Source organism: Alosa alosa, chromosome 13 (assembly GCF_017589495.1).
Source record: "Alosa alosa isolate M-15738 ecotype Scorff River chromosome 13, AALO_Geno_1.1, whole genome shotgun sequence".
Lineage (NCBI taxonomy): Eukaryota > Metazoa > Chordata > Actinopteri > Clupeiformes > Clupeidae > Alosa > Alosa alosa.
In genome coordinates this window covers 13,845,313-13,867,084 of record NC_063201.1, presented here as the reverse complement: position 1 = coordinate 13,867,084, position 21,772 = coordinate 13,845,313, and the positions used below count along the sequence as shown (strand labels likewise).

General features: G+C 47.0%; 1 protein-coding gene across 2 annotated transcripts in view; it reads right to left on the bottom strand.

The window, feature by feature from the left end:
• Positions 1–1,391: 1,391 nt before the first annotated feature.
• stt3b (STT3 oligosaccharyltransferase complex catalytic subunit B) overlaps positions 1,392–21,772 on the bottom strand; it is a 46,507-nt gene continuing 26,126 nt past the window's right edge. For both annotated transcript variants that reach the window (XM_048260004.1, XM_048260003.1), the window contains 11 exons: positions 17,680–17,778; positions 17,447–17,593; positions 16,605–16,653; positions 14,821–14,975; positions 10,986–11,197; positions 10,395–10,582; positions 8,898–9,069; positions 8,056–8,229; positions 6,971–7,084; positions 3,180–3,386; positions 1,392–1,736 (listed from right to left, as the gene is read on the bottom strand). In XM_048260004.1, coding sequence (XP_048115961.1) covers positions 1,656–1,736; positions 3,180–3,386; positions 6,971–7,084; positions 8,056–8,229; positions 8,898–9,069; positions 10,395–10,582; positions 10,986–11,197; positions 14,821–14,975; positions 16,605–16,653; positions 17,447–17,593; positions 17,680–17,778 — 1,598 coding nt within the window. In that variant the 3' untranslated portion in view covers positions 1,392–1,655. The remainder of the gene's footprint in view (positions 1,737–3,179; positions 3,387–6,970; positions 7,085–8,055; positions 8,230–8,897; positions 9,070–10,394; positions 10,583–10,985; positions 11,198–14,820; positions 14,976–16,604; positions 16,654–17,446; positions 17,594–17,679; positions 17,779–21,772) is intronic.

Here is a 21,772-nt window from a genome sequence, read left to right as displayed (position 1 = left end):
TAATGAGAGCAGAATAAGAAGCAGAGGACACAAGGAAAAAAGAACATAGAACTTGTGAGAAGTAAACAATTAAGATCAATTTCACTATGACAACCAGAGCAAAGGCAGCCCCTGGAACTGTGTGTGTGGAAAAAAAGGAAGAAAAAAAAAAAACACAAAACAAACAAAACAAACACCTAAAAAGATGTAAAAATGATCTCATGTAGCAGTGTGTGAATAATTTCTCTCTTCGGAGGGAGTCGATGAAAGAGGGACCAAAATGAAGTAAAAAAAAAAAAAAAAAGAACAATTCAACAGCTGCTTTCCAACTTCAAATTTTTCCATAGCCGATGCACATCAGGTGAATCCACAGGGCACACAACCACTACTTCCAGCCGACAGCAACCTGGAGTCCCCACTCTGGCCTGAGCAGAGTGTGCTACAAGCAGAGCAGCTACACAGCGTGTGGATGAGTGCTTTACGATGTTGGGCTGCACTCGGGGCACTATTCATAGACACGAACACACTGGATGCTACCGAATGCAAATAAACTGATTGAAGCCTAGCAGCAGGACATCGGAATGGGAAGCTTTTATTATTTACATTGAACCAAAACAATTCTAGTACTTCATTTCCCACGTTTTCCCCTCCCCGAGTCTTTTAGATATTATTGCAACTCTTTCTTTAAATGTTTTACAATCAGTAAAAAAGAAAAAAAAAAAAAAAACACTAGTAGGAAGGATCAAAATGACACAAAAAACAAATAGATTAAAAAAAAAATTACCCACGAACTGCCCAAGAATATTTAATCTAGAAACCCCATTATAATTGGTTTGTTTTATTTTTATTATAAGGCGGGCGTGCACACAATTCAAGAATGAGCATTCAAGAGTGACCGATCGACATATCACTCCCCTTTCCAGAGCCCCTTTTCTCTTTCCTGGTTCTAAACTAAATCCCCCCCCCCCCCAAACCCTCACCCCACAATCACTCTCGCCCTGAGCAACAAACTGTCTTTGGTGCCACAATCTCTAGGCGCCACACGACTGGGGTTTTCATCGAACATGGCATTGTCATCTAAAACGACTGTGTTTCATATCAGTGGGATGACGTGCTGAGATGGTATGGTGGTGGAGGTGGGAGGGGGTTATGAGAAGACCACATGCCCTGTACTACCAAAACATTCAAGTACAAAAAGCAGACTCAGAACAGGGACACACTACACAAGAACAGAACAGAAGACGAGTGGAGAAGATAATGATGATGATGACGACGACGACGATGAAGACGGTGGTGGTGGTCACAATTAAAACAAAAGAATGGGCTGCAGACTCACTCTGGATTAGCTTTGCTCCTCTCTCTGTCTCTCTCATCCCCCATCCCAAACCCACCCTCTTCAAACAACTCCCAAACAAGAAAAAAATAAACAATACCCAAAAACAAACAAAAATAACAGAGGCATTCAGGTCGCAGAGCTCCATGTTGTCATAACAACCCAGCACTGCAGCCTAGCGCTGCACACTTCCTCTTGGCAACTCCCCCGACAACCGGCTTCTCGTCTTTTTCTCGTCATTATTGGTGGATTACTTAGCTTTCTGCATTTTCATTGTCTCTTTTTTTTTTTTTTTAAGTTGTCCTTTGAGATTTGCGTCTTTTTCTGTCCCTTCTGGTGTCAGTTAAACTGACTTTCTGTTTGCCCGCTTGCCTCTTTTCATCACAAGTTTGTTCTTCACGTAACCCCTCTTCTTCTTAGATGTCTGGGGGAGAGAGAGAGAGAGAGAGAGAGAGAGAGAGAGAGAGAGAGAGAGAGAGAGTTGTACGGTCATTCACACATTTGATGCATCACCAGCTCTGACAACACAACTCTGGTGGGTCTCATCACCAAGGGCGACGAGACTCAATACAGGTTGGAGATCGACCTCCTGACCACGTGATGCAGGGACAACAACCTCCTGCTGAACGTCAGCAAGACCAAGGAGATTGTTGTTGACTTCCGGAGAGGTCACACCCAACACCTGTGGTGGAGAGAGTGAGCAGCACCAAATTCCTGGGGGTGCACATCAGTGAAGACCTCTCCTGGACCACCAACACTGCATCACTGGCAAAGAAAGCTCAGCGCCGCCTCTACTTCCTGCGGAAACTCAGGCGAGCAAGTGCTCCACCAGCCATCATGAACACATTCTACCGAGGCACCATTGAGAGCATCCTCTCCAGCTGTATCGCTGTGTGGGGCGGAAGCTGCACTGAATACAACAGGAAAGCCCTGCAGCGCATAGTGAACACAGCTGGAAGGATTATTGGTGCTTCACTCCCCTCCCTGAAAGACATTTACACCACCCACCTCACCCGCAAGGCGACCACAATTGTAAGTGATGCAAGTCACGCTGCTCACAATTTGTTTGATCTACTGCCCTCTGGGAAGAGGTACAGAAGCCTGCGCTCCCGCACCACCAGACTCACCAACAGCTTCATACACCAGGCTGTTAGGATGCTGAACGCTCTCCCCCCTCCACCCTCAGCTACATAACATCCTGGACTTTGGACCAACAATGGCTACCTTGCACTACTCCACTTGTACACTTTGCAACTTGTTGTTGTTGTTGTCCTGTTGTCCTGAAAACACAACACTTCTGCTGCTCTTACATACTGTAACTTGCACCACTATGCCACTTGCTTACTTAGGTCAAACAGAACTACCTCAGCCATTTATTGGCCTGACTGCACTATTATATTGACTGTCTATGCACAATTGCAAAATTTCAACCCAATTTTGCTGCTCTTATTTCTTCATTGTATGTGCCTTCTTATTTACTTGAATGTTATGTTTGTCTGTGGACTTAATTGGTAAAATATGTCTTCACCGTGGGATAGTGAGAACGTAATTTCGATCTCTTTGTATGTCTTGGCATGTGAAGAAATTGACAATAAAGCAGACTTTGACTCTGCTATTGGTCAACAGGCTTATTTTCATCTAGAGTAACTTCTCCAACACAACTTGAGTGAGACCTCCAGATGCAGCTAGAGAACAATAAGTGAGTAACAAAGTCAAAAGATTTGTATGTCTATAAAGTAAAAGATGGAAGACACAAAAGAAAGAAGGAAAAAAAAATCAGACAAAGAAAGAAAAAAGAAAGTGAAAAGAATAGATAGAAAGAAAGAAAGAAAGAAAGAAAGAGGGTAGCTAAGAGCCATGAGCGGACCTTTTTGGAGATGTACTTCTGTTTCTGGCTAAGGTTGCGGGGCTTGTGGTCCAGGCCCTGCCGGTTCTCAGGCTTCTTGACGCGGTAGATGCGCACCAGCCAGTGCTCCGAGGTGAAAGCCTCCTCCAGGTGCTTCAGATGGATGTCCTTGTTGCCGATTTCGGCATTCCGCGTGCGATCAAAGCCTGGTGGCGTGCGGAAGTCCAGCTGCAGAGGAACATGGAAAGCCAGAGAGATTCATTAGCATTACACACACAGGAGGCCAGTCTGGTTTCAACTTCTAAAACAAATGCTGACAATAAACACACACATTAATTCTACTGCGATCAGTGTTGGGAGTGACACATTACAAAGTAACACGTTACTGTAATTCCACTACTATGAGCGGTAACAAGCATGTAACAAAGTATTTTTTTAAATCAAGTAACGCAGTTACAATTACTGAAATTTAATTGAGTTCGTTACTCGCATTACTCTGTTTATCTTGTGTGAAAAATTAACGACTTCAACAGACAAGATGACAGATGCACATTTGCCGCTTCTGATCTAACGTCGCCCAACCTTAGCAGTATTTCCAATCACCCGACCCGCGATTGTGTTTCCATTGCAAATGCATTCTTTTCAGTTAATAGCAGTCTCCTCACATTCTTCCTTAGCCTAGAAATATAGACGCACCCTAGCGGCAGCAAATAGCTGCCAGGGCTAGCCTAGCAACTCTCCGTTGGCTTGTGAGCTCGAAAAATTAAACTTCTATCAGGCCAATCAAATCGTGTATAGAGTCGTTAGGTGGGCTTAACATAATGATTGATGGCAGAGTTGCAACGGTTTGGCTTGAATTCCCTGCTACTTGAAAACAAAGAAGATGGATGTGGCTGTTGGCAAACAGCGTTACACGAGTTAAGCTTTTTAAAAGTTGGCAAAAGTTTGAACTAGCCAACTAGAACCCCGACAAGATGACACTGCTGAAGTGCCCTTGAGCAAGGCACCTATCCCCTCACTGCTCCCCGAGCGCCGCTGTTGATGCAGGCAGCTCACTGTGCCGGGATTAGTGTGTGCTTCACCTCACTGTGTGTGTTCACTAATTCACGGATTGGGATAAATGCAGAGACCAAATTTCCCTCACGGGATCATGAGAGTATACATACTATACTTATACTATACTAGCTCCGCTGGTGGGAAAGCGCATGGGACTCATAGCGCTGTCCTATTGCGTGCAGAGGGAATTTGAAAGACAACCGATTATCCCGCCCCTCGGACTGAGCACTGCGAACGGTGAGTGTCCAGACCCTACATTTTAATGTGGGTCTGGCTCGTCAGACTAATTCCTCCTTATTTCAGATTTAAAACACGCAAGAGTTCAGACTACAATTTAAATGGCTATCTTAAAGGCCTTCCCCTTTCGTTTCCATCTCGTAAACTCCAAGCGGTATGGACCCTTTCAAGAGAGTTCCATTATCAGCATCATAGTTGGCCCCACAAGACTTCGTTTTTAACATTCCATATGTTATCTTAATGCAGAGGAAGTAGATTGGGGCCCAAATAGAACGTTCAAGCATTGTTTTTGTTTTTATTGTTGAAAGGGTCCATAGGCACATTGTTGTTCATCTTTCTGCTCTTATTCGCATATTGCGCAAAAGCCTATGTATTAATTTTATATTATTACAACATAGTCACAACACAACAGCAAAATGCCTACCAGAGTTTCCGCTAGAAAAAAATGGTGCCGGTCAAAGTGACCGGCAGATGTTTCGTTTTCCGGACATTTTGATTATATGCCGGTCAAATATCCTATTATCCCTTCTTAATTAGTCAAATTTAGGAAAACTGGAGACAGGCTATGTTGCTTAAAGAATGACATAATCAGGCTGTATAGAATGCAACATGTTCATTAGCCCAACTTAAACATGCCTAACAAGATCTAGCCAGTATCTTTTCATGGACATCAAGAGTCAGCTTTGTTCGTTGTTTTAAAAAGGCTACGTTGTTTGTTGCTGCTACCCACGTTATCTCCAGTGGTGACTGTTTAACTTACACAGATGCTTTACACAAGAATGAGCTCACACCACTACCCCTAATGCTATGCCTCTTTATTTGATAACAATAAATTAAGAAATGTTTCCTATTCTGGGAAATGTTTAGTTTTTTTCTTCTTTCGGCCGCGGTTCAATGATACCGTTTAATTGTGCCAGAAATTATCCGCGGACCAGTAATCGCCTCGTCGAGGAGGCCCTAACTCTGCAGATCATAGACAGAGAACGCATAGGCCTACTGTATGCTTTGGGTAAAGAACACTTTGCATGTCCAGTGTACACGGAGAATGACAGTGTCTTGGAGCGGCCGCACCCCCCGCAACTCCACTTCCAAGGTCACTGATTCCGACAGATACGCCCGACACTTCTGCTTTTTATCTGGTGGTGGTGGAGTTGACCGGACCGGACATCTGAGGCTTCAGACGTTACCAATTTATCATCCATCCCGTCTGGCCTCTGAAAAAACTTTTAAGGCTCTGTCTGGGCCTGGCCATGTTTGAACCGCCTCACACATTAGTTCGTTGTTTAACATGGACGTTTTAAGCGTGCGCTTCCTATTTGAAATGCAGCAGGCTATGCGTGTTGTTTAATAGCTTTTCAAACGGTAGAGCTTGTTCATTTAAAAACATAGCCAGAGGACGTATAATATAGGCTTACATATTAAGGCTTATTCTCAAATTCAAATTGCGTTAGAGGACGGGATTATTAGCCAATTTCAATCGGACAATTTGACCGGAGAGATTTAATTTTGTCGAACATTTGATTTTTTTTTCCAGCCAATGTCCGGTAATTATCGGACAACGGAAACCCTGATGCCTACAAAGACACAGACAAGCACAAGTTTAACTCATGAGGAAAATGCGGATTTCACTTTCTTAATAAAAAAACCTCCACAAATATAACGACTTTACATCAGAATTGACGTCCATGGTGTTATGGTTTCATTTGTCTACAACATACAACTTTTCTCTGGAACTTTGGAATATTGAGCTGAAGAGTAGCAACAGATTGAGCACCACAACCTTCTGCATGTGTGCGACAAATCTCAACCTCCCAGATGCGCATTAGAACTTATTTTGGTAGGTCAGTTACTTGTGCAGCGCTTTTCCAAACTGATGGTGCTTAAAATGAAACACAACCATGTTCAAAGCAGGATGAGGACAACCTGAGGTTGTGTGTCTGTGTACAAAATTGAGCAGACAATTTAACAACTTTGATAATCGGCTATTTAACATCGTTTCACATATAGCATTTAACTCCAAGTAGCCTACCAATGGCAATAATTAGATGTACAGAAAAGAGACAAGCACACAGTGAAGTGCAGAACTAGGCAACTGACACACCCGCCCACAAGCCTATAAACGATCAACAGTGTACCGCATGCCACTTATATTAGGTAGATTCAACAGAGAACGTTTGAGAATATTAGCCTGCAAAGATTCACAGATCCACAATCTGGCTAGGTTATGCAGTCATCCTGAAATAAGCGTAGCAGTGGCACACGATTTCAAACACAACAAGCCCACGCATGCTGCGCCCGTGAAGCTGCTATAGGAGACTCGAGATGATATTGGAAATAATCACACACACGTTTTTCGCACTGTGGTAATCCACCGCGGTGATTAAGATTACTACAATTAAACCAGTAAATGTCATCATCGGTAATTTCATTGTGGCTTCCCATTGCATCCCTACCCTGACTCTCTGCAAGAATGATGCCCGTGTTGTGTGCCCACAGCTGAGCAGAGCAGTGGACCTTACCTGCATCTCTCCAAAGCGATAGTAGGACATCTTATACATGAGGCAGTTGAGCAGCGTGGGGGATCCGGCCTTGTCCACACGGAACTCTCCCTGCGGCGTGAAGTAGTCGCTCTCCTGCGGAACACCACCACAGACTGGGTCAGCTCAGGGAAACAAACATCAGGGCTTCCATTTCTAAAGCCATTCCAGCACTGAGCTCATGAGACTTTTACTTTATACGCACTATTCAAAAGTTTGGAATCACCCTGAAAGAGAGATTTTCTGAGATGTTTTTAATGCACCAAACATGTTCCAACATTTATCAGAAGTATGGGCCAGTGATTGTCACAAGTTAGAAGTATTGATTTCTGCTTGAAAGGACGGCAATAATACACTTTTACAGCTTTAATGCCTCTAACTTCATAGATCATGCATTACGTGGCATGATGACGTAGCATGGCGACGGAGTTATGGATGGAGTGATAACCTTCATTCGTACAAATGACACACTTTACCAGCAGAGTACCGCAAGACAATCCGATTTCCTCTACCTTGGGTCTACCTATCAGCTTCAGCAGCTATTCACTGGTTCTGTGCCTCACAACATTTCTTCACAGTGATCTAATCACTTTAAATTAGACTTCAGACTTTTCTCAAGCTATTACATATCAATCATCTTCTTACCAGTATCGGTCCTAGCAAGTTTAGTCCAATGATAAATTTGATGTCTAAACATAATTCATGACGAGCCAATTTAATATTCCATCGAAACACAGGAGTGATGGTAGCAATCCAAGATGATATTTCATTAAAAGTCAGCCATTTCCAGCAAAAAGCTGGAAAAAAGCTATGATTTTCTTTAAAAGGAAAAAAAAAATCTCAAGGACATTTCTCAGTGACTCCAAACTTTTGAACGGTAGTGTAGGTACTGTAAAAGTCGTTCACATTTTACATGAACCCCTAATTCTTGACAGCATTTTCACTATCAAACAATGTAAAATTCAAAGCCAATCGTGGGCATTTTTCATATGGTAATCCAATCAGCCACACAGCACCCCATCAGCATCCACTGATGGTCAGACCAGGCGGCGAACGCAGCCACTCACCCGGATGTCCTTGGGGTGTTCTCCCTCAGCGATGCGCACCATCCACAGGAACTTGTTGATGTCATCGCCAGAGTAGCCAATCACACCGCCAAAAATGATGAGGACGTAATCCACGTCCAACGACTTCATGATCTCGTACGCTGCGCTCTCATTAGACGACATGGCCTTACCAACCTGAAGACAGAGAACAACAGTCATATTTACACCTTCTGGCCACTAGATGGAGCTACTGTCACACGTATCTGGCAGTAACAAAATAAAGACAACAGTATACATACACTGTGCTTGAAGCCAGGTAAAACATATGTCTGAAGTGACTACATAATCATACATACATTTCTAAAACTGATAGTTCCGGTGCTTGATTGTGATTAGCTGAATCACGTTCGATGCCGTTGTAAAATGCAGCATAAACATCCACCTTGACCGCATTTCGTTCTATATTACAGCGCTACCATAACTTGATACAAAAGTTAAAGTAGCTGCGTCTCGGCGTTACCATTCAGATAGAGGAAGTATATTTCTTGGCGGAAGAATGATTATCTAGAAATAACTCGTTATATTTCTAGCTGCTGTGCCTTTACTCATGAAACTTTGCCAGGTATTTACAGTAACAGTTTTAGAAAAGCAATAAGCCACTCCAGTCCGCTAGTGCGTCGTGCCTAACGCACCTTAGCTGTTGTAGAATCAGTGTAACCTACGGCCTCTCTGGGTTTATTGCTTAAGTATGATTTATGCCCATGCCTGACTTCCATCACAGTGCCTGAGAACTCTAAGCCCTGCATACAGCACCATAGCTCTAGTCTTGGAATTATAAGGCTGATGGAAGACTGATTTCTCACCAGTGCTATATGGCTGTTGTTCCACGTGTTGTTGTCCACTAACGTTGTTCGATTGGCCATGCCGGCGATTTGGTAGCCGTAATCCCACCAGGACATCACTCTGGCGTGCTCGTCTGTGTTCTGCCGGAGCCAGTAGTAGGCCTCCCTGAAGTCATCCAGAATGTTCCGAGATCTAGAAGAAAGCAGTGTTCATGTTGAAACAAACGTTGAACGCTGCTTCACTGTGTAACTACTGGCTGTATGAAAGTCTGTGGTTAGTTGGCCTTTATGGCTTACATACAGTATTGACCACTTGCATGACATTTGCTCTCAATCAAACTGTCCAGATTAATTATTGACAAAGTACACATAGTGCGTCACCTCACAACAGTATCAGAGTTAATCTAATAGGAGTGTGGTCTCTAAGCTTTAGGGTGACGTTGACTAACTGAGTACTTCCAAAAGTTACATCCGTACCCACAAGCTCTCCGCTGCGCGTCGGGGAGTTCTTTGCCCCTCGCCCTCGTCCATTAATTCCATATAACAGGACACCTCGGCGGCCGTTATCCCTTACTTAACATATGGTATAAACCAGCGGTCCCCAACCACCGGGTCGCGGCCCGGACATTCCTAACCGGGCCATAGCCTACGACAAGAGTTTAAAAAAAAATTGCATGCAAACTAAATAAACTCAATTTAATTCGCAATAATGTCACATTCGCAATAATACTCACTGACGATGGTGAGCCAGATACCGCAAAGAAAAAGAAGGGGTCATTCAATACGAAATATGTACGACGAGTGGATCGGGGTGTATTTGATATGTTCCAAACAGTAGTGGGGGTTTTGGGAGAGACTGAGGCAGGGTCCTTTCTCTCGCAGCTGGTGCGCGAGCACCTTGTTGCGCTTTCAAATGAGTTTGAGCGTTACTTCCCATCCTCCAAAGATCCACGGCAAACCAATGAGTGGGTCCGCAACCCATTTGTCAATATCCCGAATAGTCCTAACTTGTCAGCGCAGGAGGAAGAGCAGTTGATCGAAATTGCAAATGGTCTAAAGAGTGTGTAGGCTATGAGGAAACCTCTCTGGCGGGTTTTTGGATGAAAACTAAAGCAGAATATCCCGAGATAGCCGTACAAGCGCTGAAAACGTCGCTACCATTTCCCACGTTTTTCACATTTTTAAGAGTTCGTTACCTTCACTGTTCATACATAACTGGAGCTAGCTCTTTTCAAGTAATCCATGCACAACATGGAACATGGAACATGGAACATGGAACATGGACCCCCACCCCCCACCCCACCGGTCCGTGAAAAAATGGAAAAAAAAAAAAAAAAAAAAAGAATCAAACCGGTCCATGGTACATAAAAGGTTGGGGACCCCTGGTATAAACCATTCATCAGCCTCTATCATGGTTGAAGGAGGCCAGCACTACATTGGGGCTTGTGTAGGAGTTCCTGACCACCAGATGCTCGGTGTGTGTGCGCGTGTGTGTGCGTGTGTGTGTGTTACTCTCACCCGTCATGGTTGTAGGAGGCCAGCACCACGCTGGGGCTGGAGTAGGCATTGCTGGTGACCCAGGTGCAGTGGACGGCGAACATCATGAGCAGCATCAGCATCAGCATGGTCACGATGCTCTTGATGTTGGGCCCCAGGCCCTCCTCGGCCTTCTCCTGCTCAGAAACATGCTTGCGCACCTTCCCAGCCTACACACACACACACACACACACACAAGTTTGGATGAATAACAACTAAAGTCACATAACAGTAAAGCATTTGGCAACAGCTTGCAACTATCAGCACATTCCAAAGGACAAAGCAACAAAACAAGTTGCGCGTGTGTGTGTGTATAATGGATCAAGGCCTGGAGTCCAACCAGGGTGACTCCTCAATACTGACTTCCAGCGGAAAAGGGCTAAAAGCTGCTACAACAAATAACAAGGTGTTGCTTTGGCCTCGGTTTTAGGTCTCGTTGTTGGAGTAACTGCATTACCCCACAGCTGTGAGTTTACCCAGTAAAAGCCACTCCATCAATAAAGCTTATTTTTCACAAACTACAAACTAATGACACTGAATGCATTAAATCAAACGTAAACAAATCGAGCTGACCTTGTCGTAGAGGTTTCCCGAGTTCTTCCTGTCGTCCTCGTCGCTGCTGTCCTCGGCGGGTGGACTCTCGCGCTTGGTGTCGTCGCCCAGGTAGTGCTCGAAGACGCTGGAGAAGGCGATGGCCGACAGCATGCACACCACCGGCGTGAGCGTGAGCATCAGGCGCACCATCACCCCCGCAAAGTACACCGCGCTGATGGCGTACAGAGCCACTAGGGGGCGAGAGAGAGAGAGGACAGGAGAAGCGTCACGTAAACAGAATACAAAAGAGGACTACGGGGGGACAACCCACTAAGCAGTTTTGAAAAATTGGCCAACACAGAGCAAAACTAAGGAGTGACAGAGACACAAAGACGAACAAACAAAAAGCTTATCTCTGTTTAAACACATTCAGCCTGAAAGCAAGCAAACAGTAGGACAATCTTCAGAGGAAGCAAACTATTATCGACTTTGTGAACAGGCTTTTATCCAGCTTATTCATTCACTGCATTCTAAGGTAAGAGCTTTCATGGATACTTCTTTTCAATGCTGATATTTGTGTGTTCACCACAGAAACACATAACAAGCTTGAACACCACACTCACACCACACTGAACATCTAAACATTATTTGCTTCCATTTATAATAGAATAAAACGAATCCATACTTTCATGCCTCTATGCCTAAAATAAATCACTTGCACATACATCAATATGGCACAAGAGGCTTTGTGCATCGCAACATTGATCGCGCGCGGTGTTTCAATTCACTGCAGCCATTTCCAGCAATTATTCTGCTACAACTATTGCACAGAATCTGCCTACACTTTGGTGAAGGACAGCCACACTCTTAATGCTCAAGTCAGATCTTTTAGAATTTAGAACTCTTAGGCCTACATCCAACTACTGTGGGATTCCCGAGAGCTGCTTGTGTCTGTGGCCTCCCTTTTCTCCATCCAGCTGAGGAAGGCAGGAGCAAGCAAGCATTACGATTCTGGACAGATTGAGCTGCAGCTACTGCTACTAGACCCACTAAACACTCAGAAGCTGCACATAAACACAGTTTAAAAGAGGAATAATTAAGTTTTGCTGACACAACAGGAGTGCAAGGAGTGAAGTCCTAGTTATGTGAAGAAATGCAAACCTGTGCCTAATTAGTGGAAGATCTAAGTGCTGCAGCAGTCATGAGTAGAGAGAGCTTAGAATGTACTGACAACATCCACTCATCTGCATTACGCACATATATCTGGCGTTATCCATTAGAAAGAGATTATAAAAATAAAATGGCTAAAAACTAAGGCCATTAAGTGTTAATTTTTCCTAGCAGTCAGTCGTTTAAGTTCAAACAACTAAATACAGTGATGTGAAATAGGTCTGCGTTTAAAAGAGCGTTGAAACATCAGTGGCCCAGTTGCACATGAAAGCAACAGTCAAAGAGAGGGATTTCTTTGGTTTGATCGTACAAGTAATTAGGCTACTACACATTTCTAAGGGGCTCCTAATCCAATACCCTTATCCTGTCCAGTTCTTGTTCTCGGCAGAGCTAAAAGAAAACCGTATTAAGGCTCAACGCCCTGCCCTCGAGCTAGACAAAACAAGTCCATTTGCCACCACAACTTGCGCTGACCCTCCATGCTCTGGAGAGACCGAGCCACCCAGACCTCATCAGCGCTGCTGGCCTGTCCCCCTGTCCACGCCGAGCCACCCAGACCTCATCAGCGCTGCTGGCCTGTCCCCCACATCCACGCATCTCAAAGGGCACGCAGGAGCTCATTTTTTTTTTTTGCACGGGAGTCGCTCTGACCGCAGAAGAAAAAAAACTAATAAGTCTGTTCCTGGCCGGCTTGGGTGGGGACCATGCATGCACTTCAATAATGCATCTCCACCCCTGGCCTGCAACTGCGAGAGACAATGATTACCACAGGGCTTGAGAAGTGCTGCTGGTGTGTGTGTGTGTGTGTGTGTGTGTGTGTGGGGGGAGAGGGGGATAGAAGCAGCCGCCGGCTACACAACACCACCTCCCGAAGGGCGACTCATATTCCTTAAGAGCCCCGGCCTTCTCTTTCTCTGTCCCAGAAAGGCCGCCATTCGATTAAATGGAAGGCACAGGGTCCACTACGCACTTAGTCAGATGAAAAGGAAATCTATCTCCCTTACGGCATTAAAAACTATTTTGACTGGGGTTTGCGATGAAGACAGCTATGTTGGGGGGGGTAGTAAATCACATTGGAATACAGCAAGAGGCCTGAAGAAAGCTCCTGTTTTCCATGGTCCAAAACGTTTTATTGTTCACCAGCTAAATGGCAGAATCAATCACGGATCCACCGACTCCTACTGTTAGGGGTGCTTCATGAATTCGAGGCACCAGTTCGGAGTCTCAGTCTTAAATCATGTGACGCACTGTGTGGGCAAATGCCAGGCTACTTAAGGGAGTGACTCACTTATTTGCCTGCAACTCTCGGAGAGAGACGCTGGAACCGCACTAGAAGCTAAAGCGCAACATAGAAATTGTGAGTCCCATGTTGGACAGCCACTAAATATACTGTGCTCGCGTTGAGCCGGACCTCACAGATGCCTGACCCAACACTTAACAAGTGTTACCGTGCTACTCTGAGAACAGAGACTTTCTATAGAGGAGAAACGGCAGTCAAAAAATCCTCCCTAGAAATGCATGGGGTTAGTTAGTAACACTAAATGTCTACACATACGCTTGCTGTAAGCCTCAGGGGCAGCCGTGGCCTACTGGTTAGCGCTTCAGACCTGTAACCGGAGGGTTGCCGGTTCGAACCCCGACCAGTAGGCACGGCTGAAGTGCCCTTGAGCAAGACACCTAAACCCTCACTGCTCCCCGAGCGCCGCTGTTATTGCAGGCAGCTCACTGCGCCGGGATTAGTGTGTGCTTCACCTTACTGTGTGTTCACTGTGTGTGCAGTGTCTTTCACTAATTCACGGATTGGGATAAATGCAGAGACCAAATTTCCCCTCACGGGATCAAAAGATTATACATTCACTTCAATAGATTTGAAATTGAAGTGGCACAGGTAAGTGCTAGTAGCAGCCCCTGCAAACATCAAACTATTGCAGTTGGAAGATGTGTAAATGTATACTGCAAAGGTAAATACATAACGCATTCCTTACTGATGATACAGTTTATCATCAGTTTGCAAAGGTTACTGGCAAAGTAGAAAGTAAGATTAGGAACCCCTGATCAATACGATAGGTTAGGCTGGACCAATGATTTCAAAGTTACCGCCAAGTCTATTCCCATTATGATGCTAGGATTGGAAACATTTCCCAATGGAGAGAGCCCAGACCCTCTCGCGAACTGAATGGTCTGGTGATACCAGGCTATTGCAATGGGACTACATAAGGCATACTAAACTGTTAGGTAAGACAGTGCCACTGCCTCAAAGGGATAATATCACTAGGGACTTGAGTGTTCATTTTATCAGACACAAGAGAAAAGGTAGAATTGTGCATCTCATATCCTACAATGGCCTAAAACTTAAACATTACAAAGTAAACCCAGCACACATCAAATGGCCTGAATATCCCCTCAATTCAACGTGAGGTCATGTACTGTTACGGTATATACAGTTACAAAACCGCCCACTAGCGCCTTCTCAGGCTTTGGTGCACTGCTTCATGACTCCGTTTCAGGATGCTATACTTAAAGAAGGTCTATTGCAGGTAGCACTCTGAGGCAATATCAGCCCTTAATTTGCCGTAGTACTTCATAAAATGTTTCCCTGATCAGCGGGAAGTGTATGAGGGAGGAGAGGTGGCGATAAAAAATGCATGTCCTAAAAGCTTCCACTGCTCCCCCTCCCGCGTCTCTCTCTTCTCACGAGGCCTACCGAAGACGCGCTCGTCGTTGATGTTCTTGATGCAGAACCACAGGCCTGCGGGGAAGGTGCACACCAGGATGTGCAGGTCGAAGAAGAATGACACCCAGGTGGTGGGCTGGTGCTCCGACACGGAGGCGATGATGGGGATGTGGATTTTGGCGTACCTGGACACAAACACACAACGGAGACAGGGCATTTAATTGGACACACTAATTAAATCAGTCCGGTGAGGTGGGCTGATGTTGTCAAGCTGCCCGCCTTGCCGGGGGGGGGGGACTTGTTGGGCTAAGCGGATTGGCAGGAGCAAACAGTAAACAGCAAATATTCCTCAATGGGAGGAGGGGGGAGGCAATGAGCGCTCTATTAGTCAGCAGTGTGCGGAGTGATAATGTGCTGTAAAACACCACGCCACTGGGGAGTTTAATGGTGATAGCTTTGGCACCGGACCCACAACTCCCAAGCGCTAACTTAACATTAAACGTCATCACTTCTTAACGCAAACTCTGCAAGGGCAAAGCAAGGAGAACCAGGAGTTGATACTTCTATTTGGGGAAGTAATATTTGAATACTGCAGATGGTTGATGCAATGTTGGGGCTCGAAGAGTCACCCCCTCTTTCTGTTTGGCTTCGAGATGAAACGGAATAGGACAGCATCTGATCTCTGTAGAGGACAAGGAAGTGTCAGAGAGACGCCGATATTGACATGGACACCGCATGTCTTTATGTGTGTGTGTTTGTGTGTTTGTGTGCGTGTGTGAACACGATTCTGCTGTCTAACGGGTTGCATACTTCCTGTGGTAAAAAGCTGTCTGCCCGTTTGATTCAGCGGGACTGCAGATAAGCATCTCCTAAACTGACCTTTCTCCATCCCTCCTTCTCTCTATCTATCTCACCATCTCAGACCTCTCTCTCTCTCTCTCTCTCTTCCTCCCTCCATCACTGTCTTTCTGCCTCATCTGCAGTGCAGCAGACACACTCAGCATCAGTAAGACCCTCCAAAAGCTTCCTTTATCCCAGTAGATTAGGGGGCGTGAGCTGGCTAGTTCCCTTTTATGAGTTTATGACAGGCCAAATAAAAGTACATCAGCTATTAAGTGGGTCGTGCAGCACTTTAAGGGAATGGGGGAAAAAAAACACAAGGACAACATTTCTCTCTCTTTCTCTCTGGCCACTCCAAGCTACAGCGTAAGACTGTTGGCAGCTGGGTTTTTACTGCTGGTGACGATAATGCCACTATTAACAGCCAGAGACTCGGGACATGCATTCTGCTGGAGGTTATTTTATGGCTGGGCGAAGAAGATTAAATGTTTATAGAAAGACCAAGTTCCCCATCCTACTCTCCCACAGTCACTGTGCCTGTGGGTTAACGAGGGAGGCTGAATTATGGTTAAAGAGAACTAAAAGGTGTGTTACCATTATTCTGAAACAGTGTGTGTGAGGGCGTCTAAATTAAGGTTTAAAGGAAACTAAAAGGTGTTACCTGTCTTCTGAAACGGTGTGTGTGTGAGGGCGTCTCTTTAGCAGGGTTCACATTGCATGCGCAAACAGAAGCGCTGCGCTATAAAGCCCATTATTTTCAATGGCTTGCGTGCGCAAGAACTGGTCTGCACAACGCAGTGGCAACCATGTTGAACTTTTAAAGCGGCACGCTGTAAATCATAGGTCTTTTGCACTGAGCCCGGCAACCACAACTAAAAACGTTGGGACATGTCAACCTCAACCCCTCAACCAAGAGCAACCTAGCGTATGCCCAGATACTATTAAAAGCCCCCTTTTGTGAAACTGGTACCTACCCGGTGTCCCAGAGTGAGTAGAATCTTCCACTCCAGGGGGCGATGTAACCTAAAACAACACAAAGCGTGCACAGAGAGAGAGAGAGAGAGAGAGAGAGAGAGAGAGAGAGAGAGAGAGAGAGAGAGAGAGAGAGAGAGAGAGAGAGAGAGAGAGACACACAAGAATTAAGGCACACCACTTACCGAACACATAAGCTAATCAATCATGCAAGCAGTAAAACAAAACAAAAGAAAACAAAGGAGGAGGCAGAGCATTTGCAGCTGTCTCTGAGGGGCCGGCGGCGATGGGGAGATGTTTTCTCCGTCACCTCCCTCCCTCCCTCCCTCCCTATGTGGTAATTGATTTCCAGTAAGCGGATGTGCTGAGTGCTGTGTGAGGGTTGGAGGGGGAGAGAGGAGAGAGGAGGAGATGGGCGGGGGAGGGGGGAGGGGGGGTTGGTGCCAGGGCCCTAATGAGATCTCCCAGGTCTGGCGTCTGCTGTGGCATGCTGGGCCGGAGAGATGAGAAAGAGGAAGAGAGGAGGGGAGGGAGCTGGTCCCAGGTCTGGTGTCTCCTGTGGCTGCAGCTCAAGGCTTTAGTTCAAACACAGGTGGAGGCATTTATGCAGATGGTGTTGGTGCAGATGTAGGTTAAGTTATTGGGGCTGACGGGGTGCAAGTGCTGTAGATTTTAGGATGGATGGTGTGAGTATGGCCTCAGGCCAGCCCTCTGCTTTTGGCTTGCAGTGGCAGGGCAGTGTAGTGTAGTACTACTAGAATAGTGGACTCTGTGTCAGATTCCTAGGATGGTGGATGTGCTCCCCCCCTTATCTGTGAGTGAGGTCCATGGGGTGACCACTCACCTGTATAGGTCAGGTAGATGACGGTGAGGAAGACCGCCCCAGCGGCCAGTGACACCCCCAGGAAGAAGAGGGTCTGGAACTCCTGCCGGGTCAGACGGTCTTTCAGGTACTGCAGGAAGGCATAGGCCTGTAGCAATGCAAACACACCTGCAACACACACAAAAAATGAGGCCATTAATGTTCAGTAGAGAGAAGTCCCTTCTCTTTTCCTTATCTCAGGAGGCGGGCCTTACCTGCTGCAGCCATGTGCTCACTCGTCCTGATTGGCTGGAAGCCCACAAAGGGGATCTGCATGGACAGCACCAGGCCCACGATGTAGAATGTGCTGTAGGCTGGAGGGGGCGACAGAAAGGTAACACCACAATGGGTGAAAAATGACACTATTACTGTCACAGCACATCATGTCCCAGGGAAACACACACACACACACACACACACACACACACACACACACACACACACACACACACACACACACACCTTCAAGCACATCAAAAAGAGTCACTCATTCACACTCATTCGCAAGCCTCCCGGTAAAGCAACAGTGAATCATCCAAATCTTATTTTGGCGTGTGCGTGTGTGGGGGGTGTTCTGGGTTCTCCTTGCTTCGTGTGGAGAATCGTGCAGAGGGACAGCTGTGTGGCGCTAATGAGCCGGAGACCGGCGGGCCCCCAGTGCGGGGATACTGGGGCCTCGGCAGGAACTCCGCAATCTATAAACTGGGGCGCAGGCTCCCCATGGGTGTCAGAGGGAGAGCGAGAACGAGAGCACGCGTGAGGGAGAGAGAGATAGGTAGATAGAGAGGGGAGAAAAAAGAAAAGCAATGTAATAATGGCTATTTTGTAATATGAAACAAAACGTGCCCATTTGAGAAATGAACGGAAAAAAAGTACATGTGTAATCAATTACACATTCGGCGAGTCTGATACAAGCATATGCGCGCGCGTGCGTGTGTGTGTGTGTGTGTGCACATTGGAGCATGCGTGTCACTGTGCGCCTTGTGAGGCTACACAGCATGGGCTGCACCACTGGTGGAGCTGCTGGCGTACTGCTCGCTGTGTCCAGTCACACCCGTCTTAAGAGCTGAGCGTGCGGATGGACAGTCCACTTGGGAGCAGGCTAACAGGCTCGTTCAGTGTGACAGGACCCAACAGAACACTCGTCTATTGAGAAAAGATGTCCAGCTCATATCATGATAAGAACCCGACCTAGGGCATGGTCAGGGCAAAACATGTTGCCATTAGTGTGATCTTCTGTGTGCATATCAAAATCAAACTTGTGAACTGGACATCTGTATATCCAGACGATGCTGAAAAGTCGCTCTAGATGAATGCATCGACTAAGATGAATAGTATTTACATTATGGGATGTTGACTCATATAAATAAGGACAGTGAGAGACGTGGGAACCATGACGTCCGTGTCTGTAGTAAGGGCATTCTGCCTCTTATCTGAGCTGAGCTCATGCATGTCTGCACTTATTGGGATGTGAATGCTTGTGTGGACGTGACAGAAGGGAGAGGTCACGCTCTGTGTGGCGAGCCGTTCGTGCCGTTAGCCACGCCGATGCTGGCGACGCCATCTGACAGACAAGCAGCGAGAGAGCTGTCAGTAACACATACACATACATAAGAGGATAGCAAGCAGCACATGCAAATGTGACACATACGTGTCTAACAAGAATTTGAGAGTGGGCTGTGTTTGAGCAGAAGCACAGTGGGAAGTGAGAAGACAGGGAGTGTGTGTGTGTGTGTGTGTGTGTGTGTGTGTGTGTGTGTGTGTGTGTGTGTGTGTGTCATTTGAAGACTGAAAAAGCGTTGTTATGGCTACGGTAGAGAAAACGGAGGTGAGTTGGAGGGCGAAGAGAAGAGACAGCCATGTTGTGTGTTTGAGTGTGGGGGCGAGGGTGCGGGATTTGAGTGAGGACTGGCAGGAGCTGACAAATGTGCCATCAAAAACACTAGAGATTGGTACTGGGGAGTGTGTGTGTGTGTGTGTGTGTGTGTGTGTGTGTGTGGCTGAGTGAGAAGTTATGGTGTGAGATTGGTATTGGGGAGTGTGTGTGCGTGAGTGTGTGCGTGTGTGTGTGTGTGCGTGCGTGCGTGTGCATGCGGAGAGACACAGTGTGCGCTGGCGGCGGGTGACTGAGCACTTGGCGGTGGCGACTGGTGGAGCCGCCGGCTTTTGATTTGAATCATTACAGTTGAACGAGACCACCCTCATCTGTCGCAGTAATGTGCAATTTACCCGTTTCTCCATCACCCTGTACCTTCTGCGTACGCTCTCTCTCCCTCTCTCTCTCTCTCTCTGTCTCTCACGGTTCTTCTCACCTCTCCCTCCCTCTCTGCAGCCCACTGGTGACTGACTGACTACCCTTCTCCCTCCCTCCCTCTCTCGTTCGCTCTCTCCCTCCTTCCCTACCCTTCTCCCTCCCTCCCTCCCTCCCTCCATCTCTCCACTTCAGTCGCTCTACAGTACCAGCAATCTTACCTGCCTGCCTCTGTGCCCCTCCGCTCCTCTTCATCTTTCTGTCTGGCAACCCCACCTCCACCCTCCTCTCCCTCTTTCATCTGTCTGCTCCACCTCTCTCGCCTCCCCGTGTCTGTTCCCCTTGTACCCTCTCCATCTCTGTTCACTCTCACCTCTCTATCCCCCTCTTCCCTCTCCTCCTCCACTCCCTCCCTTCATCTCTTCCTCTGCTCTCTCACAGCTGTCTCCGTGTCTCTCCTTCCTCCTGCACCAGTGTCCAGCCCAGGACATAAACCCCTTAGATCACAGAGAGAAAACCCTGCCTGACCACAACAATCATACACTGTGCCTTAGGCGGCCAGCGCCACTGCCAAAGTAATTGACCGAATACAGAGTGCTCAAGACGGGAGTGAGTCGGCATTGCCCTGGCTTTATATGGGGAAACAATGTATATAAGTATAAACTCTTTTGATCCGTGAGGGAAATTCATGTCGGATGCATTGTCTAAACAATCTGCATGGAGACACTGTACTACGCAGTCCTCTCCAGATGAGGCTCTCGTCCTGGGATGCAACGTTCCCTTTAACACTCACGTCTGGCCGGTGGGAAGGCCACCAAGGGTGGGGGGGGGGAGGGGGGGGGGGGGGGGGGGGGGGGGCAGAGGTAGCATAAGCCAAAGGGAACACTCTGCAGGAGCCCCCCGGAGCACCTGCGCATTGATCATCCCTAATCTAATCAATCTCATCTATTAGCGCAGCGCTGCTGGGGACATGCAGGGGGGGGATGACTGATGATCCAGAGGGGATCTGCTCCACACCTGCTCTGCTGCCTGTAGGCGGCTCAGCAAAGGGAGGAGGAGGAAGAGGGGGGGGGAGAGAGAGAGAGAGAGAGAGAGAGAGAGAAGGGAAGTCAGGGGGAGGGGAGAGAGAGGGCAACTCATGAACAGGACTGAGCAGAGAGGGAGCCTCTGGGAGCAGTGCCCTCTGTAGCCCCCCCCTGTGGGTTAGCAGTGCTGCAGAGACCTGCCCTCCCCTGACTCACCATCACTGCCCACTGCAGAGCTCCCCACGCTTGGCCCAACATTGCATATGAGTTTCAGAAGGGAGGGGATGGCAAAGAACATGGCAATCCATCAAAACACTAAAACAATAACCTCCAATCCCCCTGTGTGTGAAAGAAATAAAGGGCAAAGAACAATGCAGGCGTCTCCGAGCTGCGCTGGGCTCGCTGGGTGCCCTCTCCCTTAAGGTGCGAACACGAGGGCTGCAGGCTGGACATGAGGCCGTTCATTTTTAAAGTGCTCGGCCACAGCTCCTTCTCTCAGCCCCCTGGACCCCAGACCGCTCTCTCTAACACGGTTAGCTACTCTCCACACCTTGGAAGCGGAGACGCTGGGTGGCTTTTGAACAAACAGCAGTGTTTATAGGCTGACAGCTGATGCTGCTGTGGTCACAGTGGCTCTGTGTGTGTGTGTGTGTGTGCATATGAGCGTGCGTGCGTAAAAAAGAGGCTGATCAGGGGTCAAGTGGTCGTCACTTAAGAGGGGTCACACTGAAAGGATTCCAAACGTTACCAGGACCGATACCCCTACTGAGAGGCCAATACTGAATACTTCAGTCTGTGTGCAGAATGTGTGACAGGTGGCTTCTGGGACTTTAAGTCCAGTCATGCCAGCTTGTCAGTGGATGAGTGGCTGTTTGTGTGTCCCCATAATTGTGCAACAAACTCTTATTTCAGAGCAGTAGAGCAGAGACTCAGTCTGGTGTGTGTGTGTGTTTGAATGTGAATATGTGTGTGGATCTATGTGACTCAAAAAGACCTGGCAAAGGCCATATGGAGTGAAGCAAGTGTGACTGT